At 42.1% G+C, this 11,512-nt stretch overlaps 1 protein-coding gene across 1 annotated transcript; it reads left to right on the forward strand.

Moving 5' to 3' along the window:
* The first annotated feature begins 567 nt into the window (after window positions 1–567).
* On the forward strand, window positions 568–3,518 carry LOC122038565 (probable transcription factor GLK1). Its single transcript, XM_042598365.1, has 6 exons — window positions 568–1,418; window positions 1,699–1,839; window positions 2,225–2,593; window positions 2,698–2,760; window positions 2,831–2,959; window positions 3,032–3,518. Exons 1-6 carry the CDS (start codon window positions 981–983, stop codon window positions 3,176–3,178), a joined length of 1,287 nt encoding a protein of 428 aa, XP_042454299.1. The 5' UTR covers window positions 568–980; the 3' UTR covers window positions 3,179–3,518.
* Window positions 3,519–11,512: the final 7,994 nt, after the last annotated feature.

An 11,512-nucleotide genomic window follows, 5' to 3' on the forward strand; every position in this document is an offset into this window, starting at 1 on the left:
TATCGGATAATATTTGTATCATTTTACGGAAAGAATTAGTGGGTCGACTACCTTTTAATAAAAAAAAAATCAAGTGAAATGCCTTTTGTATGATTCTGAAAAATCCAGGTGCTTTTTGACTTTTACCCTTTATTTACGAACTGTTTTAATTCCTTTCCCAAATTACCTGTTATATATATACTTCTCCTGATTAATTTTAGGAGTGGACAACCTTTTCCGACTCTACCGAATAAATTCAGAGTCATACATGGACAGAATTGATATCAAAATCAGCTTATTTTCTCAAATTTTAAAACAAATAGGTGTCAACTAGCAAATTGTTCCAACTGTATATATATATCTTCTTCTTTTTTTTACATTTTAATTTTCTGTAATTTAAACCGCCCCCCACAAAAATTGGCCACCGTACAAATTAAAACTGTAAACAGAGGAAAGAGAGTGACCAATTGTGCCATTATTATAAGAACAGACAAGGGCTGAGGCGATGAACAATATCCAGTCCTGCGCCAGCCCTCTTTGTTTTTCCTTGAATCAGTAGAGTAGAGAGCAGACGGGGACTGTGCGAGATGCATGCAGCCAACGTCTTCTCTGACCCCTCCCACTTTGGCTCAACTCTCCTCGCTCGCTTGGAGCTCTTCAATTTCTAAAACCATTCAATTTTGCTCGTCCACTAGACTTGCAAATTGAACAGAGAGAGTGACGTGTCCAAAGAAAGAGCCTCAGCGAGAGAAATCTGCGTGAACTTGTGGTGGCCATGCAACCTCCTAGCTAGAATACAAACTGGCTGAGTAAGGGAATGACCTATCTAAATTCACAATTTCCTCTCCTTCTCTCTGCCCTCTCGCACGCAGGAGATTGTTGTTCATGCGCCTCGAATTGAGTTCGTTTTAGGAAAAACTAGTGAGGTTAGGTTAATTTGATTTTCTGCTAGCTGGGAAAAGGCGCAAACACCCGGCGTGCGTACCTGTTTGAGGGTGGATATGCTCGCGGTGGAACAGCTGCGAGGGTCCAATGGCGAGGAAGGGGCTCTGGGGAGCTTCTCCATCGGCGGGGACGAGACGTTCGGGGACGAGGCGTTCCTTGACGACGTCAGCTTCGGGGACCTCTTCATGGGGATCGACGTCGACGGCGACGTGCTGCCGGACCTCGAGCTGGATCCGGCTGATATTTTCGCGGAGTTCTCGGTGGGGAGCGCGGAGGCTGAGGATTCGGCGACGAGCGCGACGGCCTGGCCAGTCGACTCGGCGGCGGAAGGCCTAGCGGTGGAGGTGGAGACGGAGGCCGGGGAGGGGGCGGTGAGCGCTGTAGGAAAGGAGGAAGCGGCCGCCGCGCTGGCACTGACAGAAGAGAGCAACAAGAGCCGTAAGCCATCGCCGGCGGCGAAGAGTTCGCAGTCGCAGGGGAAGCGCAAAGCGAAGGTAAAGCCCTTGTCTCATCACACTCACACACTCTCTCTCTCTCTCTCTCTTCACGGGTGCACCACCACGTAGAAGAGAGACGATTTAGATTTTGCTTAAACAAATATTCCTTGTCTTCCTTTCAAACTACAAAAGAAAAAAAAATCAAAATAAATAGATCATAAATTTTCCACCTTTTAAATGCATCCACTCATAAAGCGAAGAGCCCTAATTTTTTTTTTTTTTTTAAAAAAAACGATCTTTTAGAAAACAGATCTGATTGTAATTACTTCTACGGCAGGTGGACTGGACGCCGGAGCTTCACCGGAGGTTCGTTCAGGCTGTGGAGCAGCTGGGGATCGACAAGGCCGTGCCCTCGAGAATTTTAGAACTCATGGGGATCGACTGCCTCACTCGCCACAACATCGCGAGCCACCTTCAAGTACGTACCTTAATTAGCTTCTCCCTAGCTAACTCGATTTTTTCCTTTTACTTTTAGCCCTTTTCTTCCCCAATCTGGATTCGCCCAAATGATATGGCATTTTTTCCCCTTCTAAGTTCAAAGAAATGAACAGCGCAAACCAGAGAAAGTACTGTAGATTTCGCCCTCTTTTCGCGCATACTTTGCATTCATGATTAGTTGTTCTGCGTAACACGTTCGCACTTCAATTTAAGGTTTTGTCGCCATCCCCTGTTTTTGTCAGACCGAACTACGAACATCAATCAATTTCGAAATGAAAATTAGCTGATTTCATTAATTAATGCACTCGAACCCCATCAGCATTTATTAACAACTACAAGATCTTGCGACTGATTGATGGGTGCAGAAGTACCGATCGCACCGAAAGCATTTGCTGGCCCGAGAGGCGGAGGCAGCGAGCTGGAGCCAGCGGCGGCAGATCTACTCAGGCGGCGGCGCCGGCTCCACGGTTAAGAGGCCAGACATCAACCCGTGGCTGGCTCCGACGATCGGATTCCCTCCTCGGCATCATCCCCCGCCCCCGCCGCCGACGCAACTCCAGCCCTTTCGCCCGCTCCATGTCTGGGGCCACCCCACGGTCGGTGAAGGCGCGCCGATGCCCGCTCCCCACGTCTGGCTCCGTCACCTCGCCCCGCGGTCTCCGACGCCGACGCAACCCTGGGCGGCTGCTCAGCCGCCTGTGGATCCCTCCTACTGGCACCACCACTACCCAAGAGTACATATACAAATTCATATATATATTTTTGTCCCTCATTTTTTTTCGTTTTTTAAATAAATAAATTCATATTTCTTTCATTTGTATTGTTAATTCAATTACAGGGAATAGTTGCACAAGCCATGACTCAGGGAACGCCTTGCTTTCCTCAACCATTGCCGGCGGCGGTAACTCAGATTAATTCATCTACTACTTCACATAAATTGCGACGATCTATCTAAACTCACCTCCACGCAGAGATTCGCTGGGGCCGCGGTGCCAGGAATAGTTCCTCATCATCCTATCTACAGCGCTATTCCTCCTCCCCCACCTCTTCCTGTTCTGAGCAAGCTTTCCAACTCAGAACTACAGCTTGATGCGCACCCTGTAAGTGTTCTTTCTCTTTCAATATTACTGTCCCTTGTGTCCGTGTGTGGGTGTTCATTATGATTGTTTCAGTCGGTCGAAAGCATAGATGCGGCTATTGGAGATGTGTTAGCAAAGCCATGGCTGCCGTTGCCGCTTGGGTTGAAGCCCCCTGCAGTGGACAGTGTGCTAGTAGAGCTGCAGAAGCACGGAGTCTCGAAAGTCCCACCTCGTGCCTGATTCGTCGGATGTATCGTCTATATGTACATATAGTTTACGTGCATCGCATGCATGACGATCGATGACGGGCCAGGTGGTGATTCATTTTCTTCGTCTCGTCAGTTGGAGCACAGCACGTACGTGAGGGAGAGAACAATTTCAAAACTCGTCGATATGAACTTTTCCTAGCTACTAGCTAGCGCTATACTCTTTTTCCTCTGATGGACTACTTATTAAATAATCCTTCTGTCGAGTGATCGAGTGATGCTTTTGTAACGTTGAAGAACGACTATAGCTTAACGATGTATATACGCGTACCATTCCACCATTTTGGGAAATGTTGTGTCGTATTTTACTTCTAGCTAGTGTCTTCTTATGCTATACATGGTACGACTGACAATAAACTCCTCCATGTTAAGGGGCTATCAATATTCTGAAACGAGAATGGATGGAATACTATAAATAGATTCGTTGCATACATGGATGGACTAAGAATTAGAGTTGGACAGATTTGAACTTAATATAGAGGAGGATGATCGATGATCATCATAGGAGAGGAAATTGAATGAATTTCATTAATTTGGCCACCGATCATAATTCTGGGCACACAAATGATACAAGCCCACAAAGTAACAATATCTAGTTTGGAGGGAAACCATAAAGTGATCTGTCTTACCTATGAGATCAGTTTCACAGTACTGTATTCTTGGTGGTAAAAGGCGATTCATTCGCTCCCAGCGTTTTCGTCGGTCCGTCCTCAGGCCAACACGGAAACGATAAATTACGGATGACTACTAACATTGGACAGTTGAATAACTTATAGGGGAGGGCAGATTTCCCGCTATTAATCAAGATTTGATACTCATACCTCATGATGACAACATCACCATGAGTTAACCAACTGTCCGCCGTGAGGGGATCACATATGATTCTTGTTCAAACAAGAAATAGTCAGCAAGTACCATACCCCGGGTTTAAAATACAATGTAGTAAAGAAGCTATACAAGTTGAGCTAAAAAAAAATCAAAAACTGAGCTTTCTTGCTTTCTGAAAAAATTTGTATTTACTGGCTGATGTATGGATGATTTAGAAACATTAAGTCATCATCTGCCAATGGTGATGGAACATAATTTGGAACAGTAATGTTATGTGATCAAGAGAAACCAACTTGTACCATCATCTCCAGAATAATCTCACTGGAAGCTAAGAAAGGTAAACATAATTAAGGATGTTGCAAAAAAAAAAAAAAAGGAAATTAAACTAAAGAAATAATGTCCGAATGGCAAAATTAACCCTAGATCAATTACTTGCAACTTTAGCTTATCGAAAGCTAGTAAAGATTTCAAATATTTGGTTGAACTTGGATTGTGCACGAACCGTAATAAAGACTGGAAACTAATGCAGTGTTTAAGGAGCATAGGTAAAAGGGATAATATAACTAAAAGTAGGGATGTAAAAGTCGAACCGAATCGAACAGTATTAAACTCGAGCTTGGCTCAAGCTCAAATCAAATTTTTATCACAAGACTTGAGTTTAGCTCGTTTTGAAATTATTAAGCTGGCGAACAGTTCAAGCTTGACTAGTTATTAGTTTCATTATCATAATTAATGAGCCTAACTCGTTAAACGATCTCGAGCTCGTTTTTGGGCTCATTTTAGAACTTGTTTTTAGGCTTTTTTTAAGGCTCATTTTGCAGGCTTGTTAAGCGAACTCGAAAACTCATTTGAATAAATATTCAACAAACCTAACAACTAAAATAATATAAACTCAACACATCATTGAACATTTCAAATTACTACATTAAACTTTCAAACTCAATGCACCATTGAACATGTTCGCGAGCCCTTTAATCGAGCCGAGCTCGAGCCCGAGTTCACAAGCTTATAAACGAATACATTCTCGAGTCCTTTAAACGAGCCGACCTCGAGCCCAAGTTCACGAGCCTATAAACGAACATGTTCTCGAGCTATTTAACTGAGCCGAGCTCGAGCCTGAGCTCACAAGCCTATAAACGAACATGTTTTATGAGCTCACGAGTTGAATATCCTTAAGCTCGAGTTCGGCTCGATAAAACCGTCGAGCTCGAAAGCAAGCAATGCTCGATAAAGTAAACGAACGAACATGGACAAACTTTTTATCAAATTCAGCTCTGAATAACTCACGAACCATTTGATTTATTTACATCTCTAACTAAAAGCAAACAAAAGAGTCAAAAGTCAGAGGATTGTTTAAAGATCTTTACTGGTAAGTCCGCATAAAATTAGAGGTACTTACAAACCTATGCAATAAAAATTAATTTTTTATTAGAAATTAGTTGGAAAAAAATTACTTCCTTACATATGATTTTAAAAATCTTCTAACTCTTCTTCTATCTTTCCGACACACAAGGGGTCACAACTCAGGTGAATTGAGCAATTAAGGTATTAGCAAACACACGAAGACACAGTTCAAAGTGTTGTTAAGGCACGTTTATTTAGAGAGAGAGAGAGGTTGCCCCGCTCCACCTTACATATGCAGGGCTTTGCCATAACAGGGCTTAGTTGGACGAGAGTGTGTTTATTACAACTGAGCTACTCATGTCTATTTATAGACACAGTTCAAAGTGTTGTTAAGGCACGTTTGATCAACCAATCGAGTTGTTCGGTCGACCAATCGAGTTGTTTAGTCCATCAAAAAAGTTGACGTGGAAAATCAGCTTTTATCCACGCAACGGTCACTTGCTCGACCATATGATGACATGGTGGATTAGCGTTATCCGCTGTAACAACCAACTTCTTGCCCGTTTACTAACGTGGCAGATGATCATTTGTTGACATGGCCGAGGCTCTCATCCACTCAACAATCGTTTCTCTCTGTTGATGTGGCATTCGATCATCTATAGGTTCGGTCAACCGATCCTTGCATTTGGTCAATTGATCGTGCTAGTTCAGCCGACTAGATCCAGCTCCTTGAGCAAATTCCTACTTCTCATTCTGGAGTACTCTTCCGTAGATCTTCATCCCTCAAATGCACTAAATTCGTCGGCTCCCTTTTCTTGTCATCCTTCTCACTAGTTGTATATTTTACCAAAGCTCGCCATTTTCAATGCTCCTCATCCTTTATTGTCCCTCAAGTGTCCCATTCCACTCTTTACCATACTCTATTTAATCCTGAGCATACTTAGATACACAAGTTAGAGATATAAAAAGTCCTAATTTTGACTTATTTGACAACACATCAAAACAATTATAGCTCACCACTCGAAGTCCAACAATCTTTCCCTTTTGATATTCGTCAAACTAAACAAAAATTAGGGATTAAAACTAAAATAATCAAGTGAATCAAATTAAACCATTGGGCAAAATAATGAGTTAATCCTAAGCTTCCCTACATTTAATCCCTTTCTCCTACTATAAGAAAATTATTTTATTGTGATATTTTCTTAACGACACTTATAAAGATATACACCTTATAATGACACTTATCAAAAGTATTTTTTTAAATAAAATAAATATCATCCTTTATCCTGACATTCAATAAATGACAGTATTAATCTATTAATAAAAAAATTATATAATTAGTTAAACATAATTACTTATCTTCTTCTTCTCCTTCTCCTCTTTCCTCACACATCTGTCGCATGGAATTCTCCCCTTTTCTGCATGCATCGCCTCTGAAGCTGAGAATCGACCTTTCCTTTCTCCTTTTCTACAACATTCGTCCATTCGTCTTTGTCTCCTCCCTCGACTTCATGCCTGAACCTCCAATGAAAATCCATCACCATTCCCTTCACTTTGCAAATGCTACTTTCATAGCTCATAGGCCTCCATAATATCACCTTCCGAATCAAGATAAGAAGAAAGCTACTTCTCTCAGGTTTGTATCCTAATACTTAATTGTCCTTCCGCCTTTTCAATTTCACCCCTCACTGCACGGTCTTGCGACGTTCTTACTGGAGCACATCCAAAGGATGAGCAATACTTTGCTCTTGCAGTACTCTTATTGGAGCTCTTTGTCTAACTATTTTTCATGTTTGTTGGTTGGCACATGTTTCCCTCCCTCCTTTTCAATTTTTTCCCCTCACGGAGTAGTTGTGATGGTAGGTGTTGATCTTGGTGCTCGGTCTCACGACACTTTTGCCGGAGCACGCCCGAAAGATAAGTAGACATGTTCTTCGAAGATCCGAACTCCTTGAAGAAGGTATGATTCTCATTTTTTTTTCCTTATATCCTTAGTGTTGATACATTCTGACCTGGCTGTTGTTTTGATGTTGACACTGATTTAAGTTTGTATCAGATATTGATTAAACTCAGAATGACTACTGATCGAGGTTGATCAGTTGGGAGGGAAAGTCCTGGTGAGTGAAGCCAGGCAAGGGAAATCCAGATGGGTCAAGACATCTGGTGAAAAGTCCAAGCAGGGAGCTTGGCACGGGAAAAGTCCAAGTATGCTGACTTGGCACGGAATGGTCAGAGAGGGCTCGGTAGCTCGTTCTCTGGACCGGACGAAGTCGGAGAGGGCTCGGTAGCTCGTTCTCCGGACTAGGTCAGAGAGGGCTCGGTAGCTCGTTCTCTGGACCGGACGAAGTCGGAGAGGGCTCGGTAGCTCGTTCTCCGGACTAGGTCAGAGAGGGCTCGGTAGCTCGTTCTCTGGACCGGACGAAGTCGGAAGAGGGCTCGGTAGCTCGTTCTCTGGACCGGACTAGGTCAGAGAGGGCTCGGTAGCTCGTTCTCCGGATTAGGTCAGAGAGGGACCTAAGTGGACATTACATGGCACATTGGATCGGTCGGTAGACCGATCCAGTGACACAAGAATCAGTGCCGACCGATCCAGTGAAACTGAGTTCCACGGATCGGTCTGATGACCGATCAGATGACACTCAGTAGCACACTGAGTGAAATCTGATCGGTCTGCAGACCGATCAGAAAACACTCAGTAGCACACTGAGTGCAATCTGATCGGTCAGGGAGACCGATCAGGAGAAAAGCCCGCAGAAGAGAGAAAGAGGTGGATCGGTCTGTGGACCGATCCACACTCAATCTGATCGGTCACTACGACCGATCAGAATGGCCTCAGACCGATCAGACTGTTGCCTGATCGGTCCAAGGCACTGTGATCGGTCTGGTGACCGATCCACACACTCTGATTTGTTCGCTGTATCAGCGATTCCTTCACTGCTTTTGATATATCTCATTCATTTATGTGATGTAATCCTCTGTGCTGTTAGCTTTTGAGTTTGCAGGTTAACAGGTATCATTCCAAGCCTAATTTCAAATTAAGTTCATAAGAGGAATGCGACAAATGGTCTTTCTGCTGGTTTCAGCGGCGCATGGTGCATTTCAGGCATCAACGGATACTGCTGTGATCTGGCTACGATCTGCTTGACTCCTGGGGATTGGTTCGAGCTCAGAAGACGCCAGTGTTGACTGTGATATCATTGGTGTGAGTTCAGAGAATCAGAGAAGGAGGAAAAGGGATTGGCTGCAGCGCTGATTTGCGCAGTTTGGACCAGATCTGTGACAGCAGAGATAAGGTTTTGAGAAGCAGTAAAAACAGCGAGAGGAGAACAAGAACAACAACAAGAAAGCTTGAAAGAAAAGAGTGTGCTGTTGTGCGAAGTTCTTGAGCTCTCGGGTGAACTGCGATCTCTGTTTCTGCTACTGATCCTCGCGTGGTTGTAAGCATTTCTATTCTCCTTTGCCACCGAGTTTCTGTAAGTCTCGTGCTTTAACTTAGATATTTCTTGAGACTTTGTGGGAAGGTTACTCCACCTAGAAGGAGGATTTTTAGCCGGAATTCTTCCGGGGTGCGATCTACCGAAGATCAAGGAGTCGTCCACTTTACGGACACGCCGAGGAGTAGGGGCAAGTTATCCCCGAACCTCGTAAATCTGTGTATCAGTGTTTGTGTGTTGTTTTTCGTTTTGTTTTAGTTTGCTTATTCCGCTGCGCTAACTAGTTTCTGTGTAGAACTCTCTGCTTAAGTTTTTAAAGAGGCTATTTACCCCCCCTCTAGCCATCTAAGATCCCAACACTTAGCTTTGGAAATGTGAGCATGCACTACCATATTACAAAGGTTAATATAGATTTATCAACTAATGAAGACACTACTACAAATAATAAAGGAAGCATATCCCTACAAATTCATGTGAACACAAGCTACATGAGCAACGAAAGTGATCACTCAACATCACAAAGTAACTTCATTATTATTTTGTGTGAAAAACAAGTGATGCTTCCACTGAAATGATCAGAGAACGTTGCAGTTGTTAGTTTGATTTTTATCTATTTTCCAAGAAATTTCATATTAAAAATGACAATCCAAGCAAAAATAGTTATACTCGAGGGGGGGGGGGGGGAATCAAATTCACTGACACAGATATCATAAAAGACTTAACATTTCAACCACCAAATTCAAGTATTGCTTTATTTAAAAGACTTATCTTTTGATCACAACCTTGTCCTCATAAAAGACACTAAAAATATAGATTCGTTAATATAACGATCTTTTTAATATTGATCCCATGGATATGAAGGGAGGTACATATAGGTACACAAACATCAGGCGTATGATGGGATAAATCCTAGGTCATTAGTTCTTCAGAATCAACTTCTGATCATTACGCCAGAGATATTATGTACTCACTGTCTGTGCTATATCCTATCGGCATCTTCATAAAAGACACTAGGTTGACACCATGAGGATATGGTACGTCAGGACCATCTTCATAATAAATTACACAAGATTATCATCATTTTGAAAACATTTCAAATCAGAAACATCCCATAATAAATTATACTCTTACAACATCTCCCACGAAGAATATCCCAAAGGTAATGTGCTTGCATCATGAGAATATCCCCAACCTGATATATCCCTGCCGAGCTGGACTCCTCCGATTCGGCAGTGTGCCATACCTCTGACTCCCAATGCAATTCCGTCCCTAGGGTAAATTTCACCTTGTCTGTATAGGCACTGGCCCAACGTCTCACAATGAGATGGTGGGACCCACTACTTAAGTGTGGGTCCTACCATCCTAATGTGAGAGGTTGGGACAATGTCTGTACAAGTAAGATCGAATTAACCCGTCCCTAGATAGGTCCCAGACCGACTTGGTAATCCACGTGGACAATAATGCTTATCAGTAAAAAAAGGTAGGCGAAGGTGGATAAAGATAAGTTGAAACGTGCATACACGGACTCTCTTTCGCTTTTGCCCTCATCCCGTAGTCCAATGCTGATTTAACCGTCGGAGACATCATGTTCTGTCCATTGTTGACATCTGTCAAAGAGGGTTGGATGACATGCAAATTTCAGAACAGCTCAAGAAAGGGAAAGCGAAGTCTCTACCGGTTCGAACCTACATGGAAGAACGACATTATGCTATAAGAGTGTTCTCTTTATATATTAATTTTAACTAAATTGAAACAATTACGATAGCAAAATGTATTGTACCAACTATACCATAACTTAAAACAGTTTGCAATATTTTTTTTTTAAGAGTCAATTCTAGAAGCACAGTGTAATGGTCAACAGTAAGATAGATAGGACAAATCCAATGGCGAGATTTTGATTCTGCGTATTCTCATATGCATATAGTGTTCGAATTACTAATGATGCTGGACCATTACACATCCAAGATTTATTAGATGGCCGGAATATGAGACCGGCCCTTCTCTTTGGAATTAATCCATGTAAATTAAATATATGAGGGAAAAAAATAAATATAAAGCCATAGACGACGCAAATTTCATTTGTTGTATTTCATTTGTTCTCTGCTTATAATTATTAGAGAAGAGAAGAATGACACATATTTTCTAAAATTCAGATTCCGCAATCAAACACCCCATTAGCAGCCGACTACCATATGATATATATGGTAGGTTAAATGTCCTTTCCTTTAGAATGCATTCAAATAATTTCTCGAACACCCCTTAATAATATTTTTTATTAAATATTATATTATTTACTCAGGATTGCATCTAGGGGGAACCATCTCTTATAAATAAAATTTTTCCTACATACAAAAAAAAAATTAATTATCATGATTTATTTGATGATAACGAGCACTAAAATGAGCGAGTCATCTTTTGCCACATAAGAGTTGTCCATCACCCACCCCCATGAGTATAGTCGAGTTGGTACTTGGATCGTAGATTACCATTTGAGAAGAAAAATCGAATCATTGGAGAATAATCTCTTGGGAATAAAATTCCTCTCACGTAGAGAGGTCATTCGGTCATTGTGATTTAAGATACCACATGAGAGCAAGAATCAAAACTCTGAGCAAGGATCGACTCACAATTTGAAATGCCATTTAATCCACATCTAATTGCCACAATCTAATGAGTAGATGTTGTATAGGTATGTTTTATAT

The sequence above is a fragment of the Zingiber officinale genome, chromosome 1A (assembly GCF_018446385.1).
Source record: "Zingiber officinale cultivar Zhangliang chromosome 1A, Zo_v1.1, whole genome shotgun sequence".
In the NCBI taxonomy this organism is placed as follows: Eukaryota; Viridiplantae; Streptophyta; class Magnoliopsida; order Zingiberales; family Zingiberaceae; genus Zingiber; species Zingiber officinale.